At 43.9% G+C, this 19,711-nt stretch overlaps 1 protein-coding gene across 7 annotated transcripts in view; it reads left to right on the top strand.

Annotated features, from left to right (window-relative positions):
• Nucleotides 1-19,711, top strand: part of CADPS (calcium dependent secretion activator) — a 170,979-nt gene that overhangs the window by 82,842 nt on the left and 68,426 nt on the right. For all 7 annotated transcript variants that reach the window (XM_065749919.1, XM_065749921.1, XM_065749917.1 and 4 more), the window contains exons 10-13: nt 3,586-3,694; nt 4,210-4,422; nt 14,160-14,296; nt 19,375-19,562. In XM_065749919.1, the coding sequence (XP_065605991.1) occupies nt 3,586-3,694; nt 4,210-4,422; nt 14,160-14,296; nt 19,375-19,562 (647 nt within the window). The remainder of the gene's footprint in view (nt 1-3,585; nt 3,695-4,209; nt 4,423-14,159; nt 14,297-19,374; nt 19,563-19,711) is intronic.

Raw genomic sequence — 19,711 nt, 5'->3', positions numbered from 1 at the left:
CACGTAGAAGTGCTGAGAAACCCTTGAGTGCTGGTGATTGATACAAAGCGTTTGAGAGCTGCTGGATAAGGAGCTGCATGTGTGCTTGCACCTTGCTGGTGCGTGGCAAGCTGGTGGTGTGGGCATGGCTTCCCATCTCGTAGACCTGCCTGAAGAAAACACACGTGCTTGGAGGGAGAAGCTAGGACAACTGCTATGTGCAATTGTTTAGGGATGAATGGATGTGCTGAGATGCGAAAACTGTTGTTTTCACATTTGTTTCTTTAAGCTAGATCATTTCCTCTGCTCATTTGTGTCAGTAAAGGGCTTGGGAGGCAACGTACAGCTGCAACCAGAGGACAAGAGTCTCCCATCAAAGTGGAAAGCTGTATTACAACTGGCAGTATCTTAGCACAGTTTCTCTCCCTTGGGACAAAATGCATGCTGTTAATCCAGGAAAGGTCCGTTTAAGAATTTAACCCAAGTGGGGCGGTGTTATGTCAACACTGAGAAAGAGGGAAGTGGATGACTGAGCTGTGTTGTGCTCAGAGTGCAAGGGACAGCAATTAACAGGTTTGAGCAGGATTCTCAGGCAAGTGTTGCTGGCTAGAGCAGGAGTATTTGGTGGAAAAACAAGGATGAAATCAGTACTGGTTAATACATATCTACTATATTTATTAATCAGTTGGATTATATAGCTGGTGACAGAACATGGTCAAGTGCCAAGAAAGTCAGTTCTAATTTAGCAGCCTGGGAATTGTGAACTTTGGCATTTGTCTCCCGCTGTCTCTTTCTTCTTTTCTTAATTTCTTTGCCGTTCTCTTTTTTTTTTTTTTTTTCCCACTTTGTTCCTTCTGTACTTCTGTCTCAAATTATTTTCTAAACCATTTTCCGTTTTTCATGAGGAACCAGCCAGAACAGCCTTGGATTATTTCTCTTCTTTGAGCTGCACTCAGTTCAGCTTCCTTAGCTGCTCCTTTCCTGGCCCTCATCTGGTCCCTGGATCAAATCCCAGTTGCTTTGAGACTTTGTCCCTCACTGTGCAGAGATTTCCCCTCAGTCTTCCTTCAGTTTCCTCTCTATCCATGCTTTTTTCAATTACTCAAACCATTCATCTTGCCCATCCCATCTGCTCGCTCGCTCTCATACTCAGCTATGGTTCAGCGTGAACTCAGCAGGCTGCAAGATTAATTTCTGCTGTTAACTGTTTCTCTGGTCTGGCCACTTCTGAGCTTCTGCAGAAGGCAGGCTCTGTGAAGCACAGTATTTTAAAGGACCGATGAGAGGCTAACTGCAATCTCTCTCCACTTGACTCTGCAGCGCTGTTCAGCAGTGAAACATGGTAGTGTCATATCAAGCTTTCTAGAATCTCTTAAGATTTGTCTTTACCACCACTCATAAAGGGAAAGAACCACATTTTGCTGGTAGCCGGGGCACAGCTTGTTTCTGACCCCAAGCAGTACACTGGCATACCACATCATGCACACAATCCTTGAAGGTGCTAGCTGGAGTTGTGTTCATGCAGCCACTCTTGCATGGCACCATTGGCTCCTTCTCCAGACGACGCTGGTAACAGTCCTGGCTCATTGCATGTTGTAGACTGACCTGTAGGTTTCTCTAAGAGATCTCTTGTGATAAGGATGTAGAGCAGCTTCTTCCGAGGAAACCATACGAACAAGAGAGCAATTTGCATTGCTCTTCTAGTATGGCTCCATCAAATCTTTTGTCCACGCCTGCCCACGGCATGGGGCTGGAGCCTGATGATATTTAAGGTCCCTTCCAAACTAAGGCATCGTGTGGCTCTATAATCTCTCTTCTCATGTTAAAAGTACAAGCTTTGAAGTGCCTGTACATGTTTCCATCTTTTATGGGTGTGTTGGTATGGTTGCTTTATTGATAGAGATTAACAGTATTTGCTGGAGCCAAAGGTGAGGTGAATTATTTGAACACGAAGAAGAACTTGACGTTCAGGCCTCAAGTTCAAGGTTAGAACAGAAGAAACTCTTAACTACTGAATGGGTTTTACCTGTTGCTTATTGCTTACAGGATAAAAAGGAAACATGATTTGTTTCAGTGTTTTCAGTCGTGTCAGCGTAGATTAGCACTGACTCATTTCAGGAATTGGATTTGTCATGCAGTCCCTGAAGTTTGAGCTGTCTGAGGCAGAGGAACCAAATCCTTGCCATTCAGATGAAGTCCCCGGGATCGTACCGCGAATAAAGCACATTCAGGAGTTTGTCCAGGAGATGGCAGCAGTATACTGCTAATCTAACTGAATGAGCGCTGCAGGAGTCGTCTGACTATTGCGCTGAGGGGCACTTGGTTATTTTTAGATTTCTTCGTGTTAATCTTTTTAGTTTTCGTGTTGCCGGTACGACGGTTTGCATTCAAAGTTCATAGCATATAAAATGCACTGGGGTGCTCCTGCTATTGGTCTGTTACTTGTCAATCTTCCCTTGGTGCTGGTAGCTTTAAGGAAGTTGCAAGATGCTTAAAGCATCACTTTCAGCCTTCCTCCCACAAATGTGTTAATGATAGGGTTTATTCTTAGGTGGATGCTGGAGCTGTTCCTGGAGGAAGGCTCGATGCAGGCAGGCTGGCAGCTAGGGGAGCCCGCAGAGGGCAGCAAGACACCAAGCGCTGGCTGGGGATGCTCAGCCAGGTCCCCTGGTTTAAATAAATGGCATTTAGTAGCAAAAGGTGCCACTGAAATATATGCTGTTTGTAGATTTGTAACAGAACGGTTCGGAGGCAAAATCCCCCAGCTGCTCGTGTGCTGCAGAGTGCAGGCACTCACGTGGAGCCTGTCTTTTGGGATCTCTCCTGACTTCCCAAAAATGACAAGCGTGATCCATTGCCACCCACCAGAGTTTGAAAGATCCCTCGGAAGTCAAAGTTTCCTCCAGAGGTCAAGAAAACGTCCACACTAATAAAATTACGTAAGGCGTCCAGGATGTGACACAACCTTACCAAAGTCATTTGAAATCATTTGACAGTAAATTTCCCCGTGAGTTCCTAGCCTGGAGCACGGAGAATCCTCTCCTCTCCAGCCGGGCTTCTCACTGCCCATGCAGATCGTGGCGTGGGGAGCACGCGCGGGGCCTTGATGCGGGCTGATGGCCCCCCAGCGGCGATGGGAGAGCCCGGCCGAGCCCCGCAGCTCAGTCGGCTTCCGTCAAGAGCTTGACATTGAATGTATCGTGTCATGCAGATGGTACCTCAGAGGAGTGAGAGCTGCCATTTACAGCACTGATGACAACAACTGCCGAGATCAGTGGGATCTTAAGATTGCTTTAATATGACTGGCACCTAGCAATTTAGCTCACATTGTTTGTGACAGGGTGTCACTCTTGCACTTGTCTGGGGATGAGTGATAGAGTTTTCTAACGCGTGGTTCTTCCTCATTGGGAGGAAATCAAACCACTGTGTGTACCCGGCATGGAGAGTGAGGGTATGTTAAGAGAGCACTTTGAGAATGTGTGGTGAAATTTCAGCCTCATGAGCAACGATCCCGTGACACCCCAATCCCTGTCAGCATATAAGTGCACAATTTGGATTCCTCGTTGTCATTGCCCGATGCTAACTTAACTTTGTGTTTTTCTTCAGGTTAGTCAATATACATTTGCTATGTGCAGCTACCGGGAGAAAAAAGCCGAACCTCAAGAGCTGCTGCAGCTTGACGGATACACTGTGGACTACACCGACCCGCAGCCAGGTACAGCACCAGCACCTCTGCTGCAGGTGCTTCCAACACCAAACAGCCCCTGGCTGAGATGCTCTCCCTCTGCTTGCAGCTGAACTGTGATCAGCATCATTGTAAATATGTTTGTGTTTAGGCTGATCATTAGCTGTGCGTGACTCTACTATAAATAGATGGGAAGGATTTGAGCGGAGTTGCACAAGGGGAAAGGAAGAGTCGTGTTAGAATTAAATGCTTACCTACCATCATGCTGTGGATAAACATCCCTCAGAGGAGGTGACAAAAGACACAGTAGGTTTGTGGTCAAGACCTTGCTCCCAGGCTTATTCTTGTGTTTGGAACATGGGAAGTTAGGCACTGAACCAAGGCAGGGATAGAAGCAAGAATCCAGCCAAGCAGGGAGAGCACTTGCTTTGCTTGGGGGCACCCAGAGCATGAGGGGTGAGGGTGGCTGGGAGGAGCCTGTCATCAACCTCAAAGTCTTCAGATGTCTGTTGCCATTTTCAAAGCCCGTCTTTCTCTCCTGCCAGGTTTGGAAGGTGGCAGAGCTTTCTTCAACGCCGTGAAGGAAGGAGACACGGTGATTTTTGCAAGTGACGATGAGCAGGACCGCATCCTGTGGGTCCAAGCCATGTACCGAGCCACCGGCCAGTCTCACAAACCTGTGCCGCCTACCCAAGTGCAAAAGCTAAATGCTAAAGGAGGAAATGTTCCCCAGCTAGACGCCCCAATCTCTCAATTTTGTAAGTAAATAAATAAGTTTTCCTAGACAGCAGAAGTCTTTGACGGAAAGATTTTTCTGCACTGATGTAAATCAATATTCACGCACGTGTTTCTGACTCCAAAACAAATCTTTTTCATTGTCATTAAGCTGCTTTTTACATCAGTGGATCCAGAACCACTTAACCTGTCTGTTTAACACAACCAAGCCCAAGAAACCAAATTCCTTGGGGAAATTGTCACTGAGTATTTGAAAGTGCAATACTTGATGGAGAAGAGACTGGGATCTGAGAGTCTGCAACCCAGCTTGCTTTCTGTACACACTCATCTTACCCCCACACACAATAAACTGCAGAGCCAGATCAGAGCAATACATTAGTGCCATTAGCTGTCTGTCAAATGTGTCACGTGCTCAGAACTACAGGTGCAAATCTTGCAAGTATGAAATGCACACACAAAAAGAGGTCTCCTGTTGAATATTCAACTGTGAGAAAACATATGGTATTTTTAACAGGTTGCTTTGCAGGCCAGTTAGATGTGAATTTAAAGCAATCATCTTTTAAGTTGTAGCTGTGCAGTGTGTCCTGTGCCGTTATACCCAATTCAGTTGATTTGAAATTTAGAGCAATTTCTTTTGTCTTCCAAATGTCATTTGATTATAAAGCAGATAAATCCCTCCTTGCCCATTTTTCTGGACGGTACCTCAGTAGCGTGTCTCGAATCCTTCTGTTGTGTAACATGAAGCACTTCTTGCTCATTTCAGCAAAACTGAGTACACGTAAAATAAGGAAAAGTAGTAAATATTAGCAAATTCACCCAATTAAATCAGATTTTAGCAGTTAAAATTGTAAAGCTGTGAAGATTTTGAGTACTTCATTGTCAGCAACTTAGAAAATCTACCCCTTGCTTACCAATTTGGGCATCTTTTATATCATTTTAACTTCATGTCAGTATTTATAAAAAATATTAGTGCAAGATATACATCTCAGTGACTTATTTTACAGCAGAAAACCACTGCTTACCTTTTTTTGTGCGTGTGCCCTCCATGTGCCTGCATATTTTGGGCTCTCTGCTGTCTTGCATTGCTACTGCTGTGAATGAGGATGTAGCATGATGCAGCTTGGTAAACGCAGTATTTTCATCTCAGTGCCCCTCATCCTGTTCAACCCACTCACGTAAATGATTTGGAGGGCAAAAGGTTCAAAGGGTTGGGAGTGAGAGGGAGGAGCGCCTCTCAGAATGCTGAGATGGAAGGTGGGAGTGAGTTGCATTTACCTCTACCCAGAGCATTTAATCAAAGAGTTCTTGAGGAGGGAGAGGAGGCGCTCAGGGCCATGAGCCATTAGGTGTGTTGTCCCCATTCACAGCCATGTGAGGGAAAGCCAAACTGTGCTTGGGTTCCTGGGAGATCTCACCCCTGCACCTGCAGGATCTGACCTTGACTTCTCTCATTTGTACCAGCTCCAAATCCAGATCATCCAGCCTCCCCTATGCTGTGTAGAGTTGTGTTGTGCTGTGGCATGGAAGCCGGTCTGCTCCTCATGGCAGTGATAACTTGCTTCTTCAGCATCCTTCTGACCGGGCACGTTGCTCCTTCCCTCCTCAGTATTCCTTCCTCCTCCCGCCTTGGACCTGCCTTTCAAACCTTTTTGTGCATAAGGTCTTTGTCCGTCAGGAGGAGGAAGGAAGCACACCATAGAAGCCCTTCACCTCAAGAGCAAGTTCTGCTCAGTTTTCATGTTTTCATGTTTGTACTCGGCATTGCTCATTGGAATAGTCAATGGGTGCAGCAGTTTAATGATGAGAGGCAGAAGTGAATCATGCATGCCGCACATGATGGCTTATCACGAGTCTTAAATACACAAATACACATCTCAGCTCCTTCAGTCTTTAAATTCGATCCTATCAAGTACTGCATTTTTAAAAGGGTCTTGGTTTGTTATCGGCTGTTTTTGGTTTGTTTTTTTTTTTATTTTTTTGGCCTGCAGAAAGGTAAGGATTTTTGCGAGACATTTGATTCCTGTACATTTATCTTTATAGCTGTCATGTTTTTGTGCTTATTAAGGCTATGGTAAATGAAGGATTTGCAAAGAAGTAAATGTTCAGCAGTTTGATGAATAACTGTTGTTGTAGCGCTCGTGTCGTAGCAGTCCAAAATGGCACATGCACATGCATGCACATGCAGAGAAAATCCAGCCCTCTGCTCCTGTGCTGGAGCTGTCTGTTAAGCAGAAACCCGGGAGGAGCACATTTTGCTGTTGGGAAAACTTGGGAGCAATAGTGAATTCATTTGGTTCCCGCCTCATTTAAGTGAGTAAATACAAACTCAGAGCACTACTTAAATTCTCATCCACTGTTTGATAGCAGCACTTGACTCAGAAGCAAACAGACAGCTCCAGACAAGGGCGGGATATATTTTATTTGCATTTTAAGTACTGACAAAATAGATCCTGCTATTCATTAATTTTCGTATGACTCTACAGTCCCTTTTATGTGGGTGAACAATGCCCGTTAGAGTGAAAAGTTTTGCTTTTTTTGTTTTGCTATAATTTAAAAGAAAAAATCCATTACCGCAAAGCTGTGCTTTTCTCCAGTAGTTGCATTACAAAAGAAAGAAAACAAAACTGTTCTTGCTTAATGTCGAAATCATGCACAGTATTATAGTCAATAATGCTGCCAATACATATTATACCTTTTGGTAATATTTAAGCTTCATAAAAGTGGTCACTTGTCTGAAAGCACCAATCTTTGTTCGTTCTGTGTTAGTGATGCATTGAACAAAATCCCCAAACATGCTCAACGTTCATTTTTTTTCAGATCCCTTTTTCTTTTCAACATGGAAGATTGGTCAATAATTGTCTTACATATCACTTGTGCTTATATTTCATTTTTAATGTCTGTTTATATTTAATGACTGTTAATCACGCCATATACAAAGAGTTGGTTGTTTTGAGAATTTGTAATGATTTGTTCCCCCACAATCCGTAGCTAGGTTTGTTGAGCTTCATAAGAAATTTTCAGCTGTAAGTGTTGGTTTGGTTTTGGTTTGTTTTTTTTTTTTTTTTGGTTGGTTTGGTTTTCTTTAAGTTTCTTTTTCATTCTTTGCTTGAACCCAAATATTTAGCTGCTAGGTTAGGGCTCCTGTCTGCTTTCCTGAGCCTTGTTGCTAGTCTTTATGTTATTCTGGTTTGTTCCTTCTTACCCTGCTAACTTCTAGCTGGACTCAAGGGTAAGTGCTTCCCTGTAGCTAGCACAGCTCAGATAATCAGACTAGATTATCTGACATATGCAATGTGCTTTTTTTTCTCTTAAATCTTTTTCATGTTTAGATTTTGTAGTACAAACTTTCCATGTTATTTTCCTGAATTTAGGTTTGAAATGTAAGTTTCCATACTGAAATTAGGATGCATGTGATGTTTGCATAATTGCCTTCTCTCCCTGGCTTTCACATTGGCATCAAGTGATCCTCTTAGTAAAGCCAATCATTAACATCTCTATTTTTCATTCCAAGATGTAAATATTAATTAACATCACAATAAAACTGTAAATAATACCTTCTTTTGTTTCATGGAATTTACATCTAGTTGACTGCTTACTGCCTGAAAACAGATCATTTTGCACTCTGACAATATCCTTTCTTTCCGTTCCGATGCCGAGCTTGGTGCAGCGCACCAGCGTGTGGGGCTAACCACGGACTGCTCAGAGCCTAGAAAGGTAGGGCAGGAGCCCAGCCAGCTCTAGACGAGGTGCAGGACTCCAAGGAGCCAAAACCCACCCCTCCACCTCCACGCACGAGGTTTGGTAGTTCCCTCCCACACCGACACAGCGGGGGATTATTTTGGCGAGGACCCCAACCTGCTCTGGCTTAAACGTGTCAGACACGGAGGGACTGCTGCTTCCCCTAAATTATCATAACCAAATATGTTAGCAGGGGTCTCAACCATCAACCAGCACTGAAGGGTAAGCCAGGGGAATTGTTAATTTGTCCTCAGTCATTAACTTTTCCGACTGGAACACCTGCTCTGAAAAAGATAAAAGCGCAAAGTTGTGCTACTAAAGAGCTTCTCCTTAGTCTTTGTTCAGGCTTAAGTACGCACTGTGCAATTCCTTTACTGGTGCCAAAAGCTTGCTCCTCTAATACCTGGTGAGTGCCTGCTTTCCTTAGGAGGGAATAGCATCAGTGGGTCATGAGAGCTGGCAAATATGTATCCGGAGTATCTGAATGCAATTATGAGAAGGAACAGGCGGTGTCATCCCTCCTGGCCATCCAACAAGATTCCTTTTTTCTCCTTTCTCCTTTTGTTTCTTTTTCTTCTTCTTTTCTGTGTGCAAGTATGTGCGTGTGTGTTAACTATACCCCTGGGTAGGAGGCAGAATTCCTTCTCAGCAGACACTTTCTTTTTTCTTTCTTTTTTCTTTTCTAAATGTTTGGATTTCCAAAGAGGATTCTTACCAGACTGTATCACAAAAAGTTCAATTTGATGGAAATACAGATTTTTGCCACTTTGAAAGAAAGAAAGAAAGAGTGAATGAATGAATGAACTTGGGTCTGGCAACATTACGTGTATTTGCACTACAATGCATTGCTATCCTATTAGATTATTTTATTAGTTTTGTGCTTTAATTGCTTTATTTTTGTTAGATAGATAGAGATATCATGAGAACGCTGCTGTGTCTTCTGTATTGTCAACTTGCAGATGCTTCATTGCAGGAATGCAGAATTAAAATATTAATTCAGTTCTCACGTAACTTGCATGAATTTAAAGGTAGCCTGCAAATCACTTTTACATGCTTTAAGAAGCATGAGGCTCTAACTGATAAAATATAAATTCACAGGGTTCCGCAGTCATCCAATTCAAAATACCTTTAAATAGTTATAAAAATGCTGTGAAAGATTGCATTGTAAATAGCTCTTCTAAAAACTTAGTGCACAAGGAATGATGTCAGTGCAGGGTACGAATTCCCATTCACTTAACTACCAAGCATCAGGTAACTTAGATTGCAGTCGGGAGCACAGTGTGCCTGGTGACTTAGAGGGTCATTCTTAATTGTGTCTTAAAATCCTAACTCGAGCAGGAGAGAATTTGTTTGCAGCAAAATGCCATAAAACAAAAGACTAAACAGCCGATTAAACACCAAGCTGTCTTCTGAGACGGGATAAAATGAGAGGAGGAGGTGAGCTCAGGGAGGCTGCACGCAGCACGGTGTGTGGGGGGCTCTTTAGGAGTAGCAGTGCCGTGGTGCTGCAGGGAGGGGACGGGTAAGTCACCGGCCTCACTGCCAGCAGCTGGCTCCTCACCATTTAATGGGCATCTTTAAGCCCAGCGTGTGCATTTTCCACCAGAACACAGATACTGGATAAGGAAGCCCCTTGCTCTGCTCGGTGCGTCCATCCCAAGTAGCAGCCCACGCTCTGGCGGTTCATAGGAGCACCTCTTTGCTCTTGAGCCCCCAAGCCCAGAGAACTTCTCCCACTTGCCCGACTGTGCCAGTGAAGACTTTTCCAGACGTATCTGTAAATGAATAGCTGCCATCAATCATTGTCATTCCTTTATTTCATGTCTCCTGATGAGGTTGACTAGTGTCATTGTTTGTTACTGTCCAAACCACATCTTCATTCTTGTAATGTCAAGCAGATATGACAAGCACACATTTTCCAGATGAGTAAGATACAAAGTCACCTTTTAATTTGCAGTTCTTTGGTTGTTTTTCTTTTTTTCGTTGTCTTTTTTTTTTTTTTTTAACAAACAAACGTGTCTTAAATTTACTGGATTTTTAAGTTGCCTTTGGTACTAAAAGTCATTCATTAATGAAAAGAAAGAAACCTGGAGTAAATAATTCTTACAATAAAATGGCTACCTACAGCCTTTTATAACAAGAATTCTTTTATGGAGCTTGTCCCCCGTTATTAACTTCACCGCTCTCAGAGCAAAATCTGCCGAAATTATCACTGCAACCAAAGAAACGCAGAGGGCAGTGAAATACATTAAAAAAATGCCAAGGATGAGAGATTTGACTATTTTGTCTCTTCCTTTACAAAGAACAGTTAGATAAAGAGGAAGAGAGCCCTCGCAGGACAAAATGGTGGGACAGTCCTTTGTTTTTGATTATTGCTGTTGTTTAAATCTTTGTGTTCCTGGCGCTGGCAAGTCCCGGCGGCTCTGATTTCAAACACTTGCTCAGGGTGTGTGTTTGGTGGAAGGCTAGTTAATGGCCTCGGTGTAAGATGCAAACTGGATAAAGATGGACAAAATGAAAAAGGCAGTAGTTAAGAAGAGACAATAATGTAAGCTCCCAAGTGTAACACAAAAGCCGGGGTCTGTAGTTCGGAAGAATAAAGGTTTGTGGAGGCTGTGCTGCCAATTTACCTCTCCTCGCAGCCTCCCTTCTGAGACCACCATCGAACACCTTTCAGTTGCACTTGTGTGCAGCTTGTCTAAATATGTAAGATAATTTCTATGAGCCTGCAGCAGCATTTTGTCTGGGACCCGAACAAAGGAGCACCAGCTAGCTTGGCACAGCACCTTGGAAAGGGATTGTAAGTTACTGGACCATCATATAACTATCTTTCTCTGGTTTCTCCTTTCTTTTTCATTGGAATAACAGAGGAGGGTCAAAAAAGCAGCTGTATTTGAGTGAAACAATTAATTTAAAGTACTTACGAATTAGCTGTACAGTTTGGGTACAGATATTAGCCATTCCCATTTTGTTAAAAATCTCATTTAAACTGAGCAAGGCGTCTTAAACAAGGTTGGATTATGTATGAAACTTTATAGGCAGATGCTGATGTTATTTTAAATTAGTTCAGCTCCGTGGAGTGGAGGAGCAATATATTTAGATCTCTCCTTGTCTTTTTGTCTTTTCTTGGGATTTAATGCTCTCGGTAAAGTCTGATTCCTGAATTTCATTTTAAATTGAGTCCCCTGGAGAAATCAAAATGAAAACCAAATTGCAGATTGTGCATTTTTTTCCTAATAATTAGAGGATGCTGGGTTTAGAGTACAACTCTCCTTTGAAACCTGCTCCTGGATATTCTTAAGACTTCTTAAATCTATAGAGTAGTACAAATGTGACATTTTAATGAGTTCCATCTGTGTCTGATCATTCTCCAGACATCTCTTATTCCACCACACCTCCTGCAGCCCCACAGTGGGTGCACACCCAGCCCAGCAGCAGGGGAGTTAGGATGCAAGACCTGCAGCTCTGGGCCGGTGTGTGGGGAGCTGCTCATCTTTTTTTCCATGTCAGAGGACCAAGCTTTGAATCACTGACCCAGCAGAACTCACGCTCATACTTCCTTGAAGTGCATCTTAATCATGCAAGCTCATGCAGTGCCATGCTCAGTTCCTCCGTCTCCCATGGTTGCTCTGAGCTGGGGAGGTTTGTGGGAATGGGCTGTCCATTGGGTGGGCACCAGTGGGTGCCCAACGCAGTAATGAGCACAAGTGCCATTGATAAGCACGAGTACCATTGCCCCTGAGCATGGATGGTCATGAGCCATTCAGGTGCCACACCAGTTCTCAGCGATTGCCAAGAAATTGCTCAGAGAACACAAAGTGATGGAAATTTGATTAGCTGGAGTAAAAAAAATTCATTTCCAACATGTTTTCTCGCACATCTGCTCAGGAAAGTTCACCAGCTAAAGGGCTAGGGGACTCTTCACATTTCCAGCTGATTTACTCAAATCTCAGGGCCTTGCTTGCAGAGCAAGAGGATTGACAGTGTAGCAGGGCTCCTAATTGAAAAGTAATAAAATCTCTGAGTGAAGCTGGCAAATTAAGGCCTCCAGCCAATTTGTCAGCTTGCAGTCAACTCCAAGGAACCCGGGAGAGCAACAATCCATTAAAAATAGTCTGATAATGTCTGCTAGAGCATTTTGTGGGCGCTAGGGATAGGTCAAAACCAGCACAGGGGGAACTCTTCAGGAGTGAGCTCTGTCAGATGGATCTTGGCCCAAAGGGACAGATGATGGGGCAGAAAGATGGAGATTGGCTTTGCTGTGGCAGTGATGCTCTGACTGAGGAGGTTGTCCCTGCCCCCAGAGCCAGCCCTGGTGCTGCCACCTCAGTGCTGTTTCCTCTGTCCCTGCGCTGAAGGCACAGAGCTGCTGGGAGGCAGAGGGGGGACTTGGGAGCAAGGAGAGGCAAAAGGAAGGCAGGCAGGAGTCAGTGCATGAGATGGAATAGAGGAATGGACCAGCAAAAAGCAGAGAACTGGCTGTATTAAAAATAAAAAAAAAAGGGAAAAAAATTGAAATCTGCATTTATTCAGCAAGGTTTCAGTGAGGAAAATTGCCAGCTACTGCTGAATTAAGTATTGCTAGCAGCTAATTGAAATGTTACATGTTTTAATTTGTCTGATTTCCTTCCAGTGGGTGATGTTATTTATATAGTTTGTATATAGCTAACGACAGACTATACAGAAAATGCAAAGATTGCTTCCAATGATCAGCAAGATCTGAGAGCACAGACACGAGCGAGGCAGTCAGGAATGCATGCCATCCTTCACAGATTAATATAAATAGTTAAATCAAACATACATAAAAGAATACTATCTCATTATCATTTGAAGCTCCTTTTATTCATTTTTTTTTCTTTTTAATTAAGGATTTTTGTTTCTTCTGGTAAAGAGCAATTTTGTTTTGAAACAAATACAGTTACCTTATAGTACTACTGCGGAAAACTGCATTTTTGTGTCCTTTCAGCCACATTGTTTCCAGGCCACCCAGTTCCCTTAGGAGGCTATAAACAGGGGAAGGATTTAAACCCCATTCTATTTGTGGAGGATTTGGCAAGAACCCATCTAGTAGGAAGCTGAGCACAGACAAAACCGAGTGAAAGGTGTCTTTTAATTCCCCGGCCACTGGTAGAACAAAGGCTGCTCCCAGCGGGGTCCTGGCTGGCCGCACCCAGGCTGGATCAGTGGCTTCATTTCAGCCGGTGTACTTTTAGTTAACTACGTTGAGTTTAATTAATTAGCCCCTAGGAGTTAGTGCCCATAAACGTCACCAAAGCGGAGAAGTGTGAGTACAGTGAGGCTGTTAATTCACCCAAAAAATGGCAGCTGGGAATCTGAGCAGAGGGAATTCTGTCCCTGTCAGGATGACTGGCAGCTCGAGCACACTATCAGGTTGCTTTCTCAGTGCTAACAAACTACACATCAGTTTAACTTATTAGCAGTGTTTAAAAGAGCATCTTTTTATTTCTTTGAGGTAGCATTTAAAGTTGCCATTAGCAAAAATTGCCATGGGGAGACAAACGTTGGCATTTGAATAAAGAGCAACGTAACTGGTTTGATACCTAGAAAACTTAGTAAATGTAGAGAAAAGTGCTACGGCTATAACTTCATTAGAATGGCAGAATCTATTATAATTAACCACAACTAACTAAATAGGAGCTAATTTACTTATCTGAGCCAAAACTGTTAATTCATAGCCTATTGTAAGATATAGAGTAAGTTACTGGGTTTGTGTTCTGTTTTTAAGTACAGAATAAAGGGACTATAATAAGCCATTGACAGGATGCTAACTCTAAAGTCTTTTGCCTAAATGCAATAAGATTGTCCATAAATGATGCAAGTTGACAATGGGAGGTGAAGAGTGTACTGTGTAGCCTGCAAAGAGAAAAGTTAATGGCAATGTAGAGAAGAGGAGATATTTAGCTTTCATGCTTCATACTGTATATTTTTCTGTTGTGTTTGTCAACTAAGATATGTTATATCTCTCTAAATGGTGTCTTTCTCTATATGTATAAATGAACAGATGCAGATAGAGCTCAAAAGCATGGCATGGATGAATTTATCTCTTCCAATCCCTGTAACTTTGACCACGCTTCACTCTTTGAGATGGTTCAGCGCCTCACTTTGGACCACAGACTTAATGATTCCTATTCTTGTCTGGCAAGTATATTCTTTGGTCTCTAGTGATATAAACACCAAGCAGCAAAATCAAAGATAGTGCAACTGGGGGCTAATCCCCTGTTGCTGGAAGATTGACTTCTGTTTGCACCAGGTTTGAATTTGGGCCAGAGGTATTTTCTTTTGAGAGGCTACCTCCAGTGAACTGACTGCTGTTCTTCTCCAGTAGCACTGTCTTTATCATTTCTGTTTGCAATGTTTAAAATGTTTCTTCCTGCAAAGACAAACTCCCGTGTGGGGATGTGCAGTAGAGAGCAGAAGCAGTGTTTTGCAGCCTCCCACACTGCCTTCCAGAGTGTTATGGATGAAAGAGCAGGGGAAGGATGACGGTCTGGTACCATCTCCCTTGTCAATGGAGTCGCACCAGGAATAACTGTTGCTCAGCTCTGTGTCTCAGTATGAGCAGGGATCCCAAGCAGGTAACAGGTGGGACTAGATGGAGAGCTGCAGGGATCCTGCAGCCAGCCCTTGCTCATGTGGTCGCATGCCCATTATGTTTGTTCCATTAGCAAAGATTGCAGCTCTCAGGCCACTGCTGTATAACATTGTCTGTGTGGCAGTGGACTGAGATGCACCATGGCAGCTTGTAATCTTTGGCTGAGTGCAGTGCTTGCTAGCTCTTAGTGAGAGTTTACGTGATAAATAACCTTTACCAATACAGCGTGAACAATGAGTTTCTAGTGGTTTTGCTGAGGGGGGTGAAGAGGCCTTTAGTTTTTGAGAAAACAGGATGAAGCCTCTCTAGAGGGTATGGATGAGGCCTGAAATGCAGGACCTGTCCTGAAAGGTGTGACACAGACCCTGACCTGCTGCCCTCCTCATGCTGCACGCAAATCTCCACTCTGGGGTTTCATTGACAGCTTTTGCTGCAGAAGGACCACCCTGACGGTCTTCACCTTTTGCCAGCTGTGCAGTCCATGAATCTGGCACTATTGAGTGGCTTTCTTTTAAAAGCGATAAACTGGGAACACAGCTGAGCAGCTGCCAGTAGGCCTGTCTGGATCGAATCCTGTCCTCCAAGTGCCCCTCCATCATGGTGTTGCTTTCACCTGCTCAGCTCCCAACACCACACACACTGGTTGATCTCAAGACGACTGAGATCCAATAAGCACCATTAGCAGTAGTAAGTTATCACATACTAAGGAGAGGCAGGGCTAGGAAGAACGGTTGTGGACGTACCCTGAGGTAAGGATGGGCTGGGGGAAGGCTTTTTAGATACCCAAGTGGTGTGAGTAGGCTTGGTGGGAGAACTGTCTAACCTGCAGCAGGTTTCTCACAGGCTCCATCCAAGACTTTGCTACAATGGGCAGTAGGTTTGGCATGCAGCTTCTGCTCCCCACGCATGGCTGGCTCTAGGAAGACCATCCCCATCCATGCATGTCTGACAGGTTGGCTTGCAGCTGGTTTGTCTCTGTGCAGCCTCGGGCCCAGTGAGGAAGCTGCAGCCTTTTAATTAAATTCGTGGCTGAAGGACAGTCACAAAGCCATCGCTGAAAATTATTAATAATGTTTCTCTTCAAGACACCTGCCAGCTGTACATCTGCTTGTTGTTGAGATGCTTAGGTCTCTTGGTAGAAGCTACTGGAATGATGGAACCCCTCTCAGCACCAAGACTTGTGCCTCTTCAGAGCAGAGCATCACCAATTAACCATCTTCTTTCAAATCACCCATTACAGAGTGTTACGAAGAAGAGAATAATGGGCTGTGTGTTCACCTACGCTTGGATTTTCACACGCTTCTTTATTTTAATATGATTTTGTCCTGATTGCAAAGTTAAATCAGTCTGGCTTCAAAATTTGAGTTCAACCGCCAGGAGCTCCCATTGCTCTTGAGGTGTCTGTGGGAAGTTGATGATCCCATTGTGCTGGCTTGCCTGTAGGAGCTGTGAGCCTGTGGTAAGCCTGCTCTGTCTGCTCTGTGTGCTGCTGAGCAATTGTTCTTCCTACAGGATGTTCATGTGCAAGTCCCAAAGAGTTTTGCCTTGCCCTACACCTTATTTTCCAATGTCAACTTGGAGGTACCATTGAAGACTTACCCAGACACAGTGGCTTACCCTGACTCAGAGAATAGCTCAGCTTTGCCTCCCTTCCAGGGAACCAGGTTAAACAATGTTAATGCGAGCCCACTCTCTGGCTGAGCCAGGCATCCCTATGAAAACAAACAGGCTGTCTGACTAATCTCAGCTATGGCAGAAGTGATGTTTGCTGGCAAAGAGCAGTGTGCTGGGAAAGGGGAAGAGCGTTGTCGGCATTGCTTACTGAGACTCTTGCCCATCGTCCACAAGCTGAATGCACAATTGCTTTCACAGCTCTTCCCGGACTTTCTGATAGGAAAAGAGTGCGTAACTCTTCCAGCCTTATATTGACCCCACACATGCGTGGATCTTCATTCTTTTTCGCATGGACACAATATTTCTGAGTCTGCCCTTCTACTCTTCTGAAGACTTCCTAACCTACTGCGAGCGTTCAGCTCGTGCAGCTGGATCCCTGCTGGAGCAGTATTTCCCACTTTGTGTCAGGATGCATGGAATTCACATCATAACATCCAGCTTACAGCAAGATGAGGTTTTCCAGAGTGCTCAGTGTAGCAGAGATGATGTGTGAAGGTGTCGGATGAAAAGGTCCATAAAGCACGCCACCAAAATGAAATGATCTGTTTTTTTTTTTTTTCCCTATAGTAAATGGCAAAATACAGCTATTAGCAAGTGAAAGTTTTCCCTGAAAAATCATGATTTTTGCAGAAACTACACTTTACCATTTTGAAAACTTTCCAGTGATTCACCAAACCTGAAAGGCCTAACTTGGAAGCTTCTGCTTCACTCCCTGCTGGTGCCAGGGATGCATGGCATCCCTATGCTCTACAGCCTTCTTCCAGTGTTCCCTCTGCCTTTCTCCATGCTACTGAAGACCATCTGGGAGTCCAAACTGAGCTACACCTAGCTGCGTTGGGCGAAACACCCTGTGTGTCACTACCCATTGGTTGTGCCTCATCAACAGCCAGGATCTGCATGAAGACGTGGGAGATTTGTCTAAATACAGCCATGAGGAGAAGCATTTGCTGCCCCTCGATTCAGGCTGTTTTTTTATTTCATAACTCTGCCATAAAATGGAAACCTTCTGATCTTCATAGGCTCTGGATCCTCCCGTGGCTTCCTTGGGTGTGCTCTTGTGAGGTGTCAAGGTGTGAGGCTCACTACCAAACCTCTGAGCTTCTGCTCAGGCTTTATGTTGTGCCAGGGGAGTGATCTTAAGGGTTTGCCCCATCTCTCCTGTCTAAGTGCTGGCACTTCTCAGGCTCCGGTGCAGGGGAGCGTTGTGAAATACACCAGTTCCTACCTCCTGCTTCCTTCACCCTTAGCTATGGGCTTGATACCCAACTCCAGGGAAATTAGTGCCATCCTTCCCATTGATGTCAGTGGTGCTAAGATTTCATCCTGTAGGAAGGATCGAGTCCTTTCTGCATATTGGGTGAACATAGCAATTTAAACTAAAATCCACACATCTGTCTATTTCAGTGCAGTTATGGCATTTCTATATTTTTCCCATACCTAATTATCAAAGACTTAAGAGAAGAGAAGCAAGGTGAAGAGATGGTCCAAGGATGTAACAAACAGGCCACATAAAGAAATCCTGAATCGAGCACAATACCTCTAACCGAAAATGAACAAAAATAGCAGTAAAAAGCAGTGAGAGCAAATATACCCCTCCCAAAAAAATAGCCTTCCAGAGTGCTTCCCATCTGCATTGTTCTGTGTCTTCATTTTGAAATGTGCACTTCCAGTGATCCCAGAATTGTAGCTACTCCCTATATCTATCATTTTCCCCTCATTATTTTAATTCTTTTCTCAATCTGTTTTGGAGTTGGCCCAATAAGGATGAGCAAATCCTTCTCTATGTCTTTGAGCTCTTAATTGATATTTCTTCAACTCTTTTCAAAGCAGCTATTTTGGCATCTAGAAAAGATTTGGTGTCATCTGAGTGGTAGAAAATATATTTTAATCTTTCACAGCAGTGTTGTTTCTAAGATGTAGCATTTGGGGTAACAGATGGGGTGGCAAAGAAGTTGCCTATAGGGGCAGTGCTCTGCCTCAACTACTCTCCCGCCCGCTGCAGGAACTTTTCAATTAAACGATGAAAGATTTTGCAGCTTGATGCATTCCAGAGCTGCGTCTTAGCAATTGTTTAGCACCCAAATTTCCATGTAAATATTGACGGTTTTGCAGCATTTTGAAAAGCAATCTACAAGAATATTCTCGTTCTTGCTAGCGCCTTCGCTGAAGGCAGAGGCACGCTTCTGCCATCCCGGGACATTCGCCGGGCAATGGGCAGGGTGTCCTCAACAGGAGCATGGACCTGAGTCACCGAGCCCTTAGGACTGATGGACAGCAACTGTTGGAGGCTTCTGGATGCTCAAAGAAAGCGGAAAGAGCTGTGTTTGCTGCGATGCCGAGGAGCGCTGGCCTGCCAGGTGGTGGGCGAACTCAGTGCGTCTCCAAGGGTACGCAACGGGAACGACGCAAAATGTCCTTTTCTGATGCTGTGGATCTGCTTTCCTCCATCTTCATCAGGACGTTCCTACGTGCCAGATGCAAGAGAAGTCGTTGTTCAGTGTAATCCTCCATGTTCTCCCCAAGATCACTCTTCTCGCTCCCCGCCAAACGTGCAGTCTCTTCCCCAGAATGAGATTACTGTTTCATGTAGCCTAAATAATCTAATCTTTGTCATCTCTTTAAAGGTGTGAATCTATTCTTTCTTTCTTTCTTTCTTTCTTTTTTTCGCTAGGCACTGAGATGAACTGGCCTCACTTTTCAGCATTTTAAATGACGTTTCCTGTTAATGGTAGCGTAATATCTTTTTGTTAACAGTTGCACTGAATATGAGCTGTGATAGGTGATGGTATGCAGACTGTATTGTTTAAGAGTGACCTCTCTCCTTTTTTCTTAATGTAGCCTTAGGTTTGTATTTCTTTTATTAGAGCAGTTGACCACTACACCTCCAAATCTGATAGCATTTGTATTTAATAACTTATATTTAAAATCAAGTCTCTTTATTTCTAAACAGGGCTGGTTTAGTCCTGGCCAGGTCTTTGTGCTAGATGAGTATTGTGCACGTAATGGAGTGAGAGGCTGTCACAGACATCTCTGCTACCTCAGAGATTTGCTAGAGCGCGCAGAAAACGGAGCTATGATTGACCCCACCTTACTTCACTACAGCTTTGCCTTTTGTGCATCACATGTTCATGGCAACAGGTAAGGAATTATTCTTGGCTAGCAGCTCCCTGCCAGCAAGGGATGACTTTGTCAGATATAGGTTTCCTTGGATATGTTTTCACGCTGGATGTTTGGCAGCAGCGCTTCTAGTGGCATAGTCGGTCTGTTTGTTTGTTTCATTGCTTATT

This window comes from Cyrtonyx montezumae, unplaced genomic scaffold (assembly GCF_038088225.1).
Source record: "Cyrtonyx montezumae isolate F1298 unplaced genomic scaffold, pur_monq_1.0 scaffold_6, whole genome shotgun sequence".
In the NCBI taxonomy this organism is placed as follows: domain Eukaryota; kingdom Metazoa; phylum Chordata; class Aves; order Galliformes; family Odontophoridae; genus Cyrtonyx; species Cyrtonyx montezumae.
This window is presented reverse-complemented; position numbering and strand designations above follow the sequence as displayed.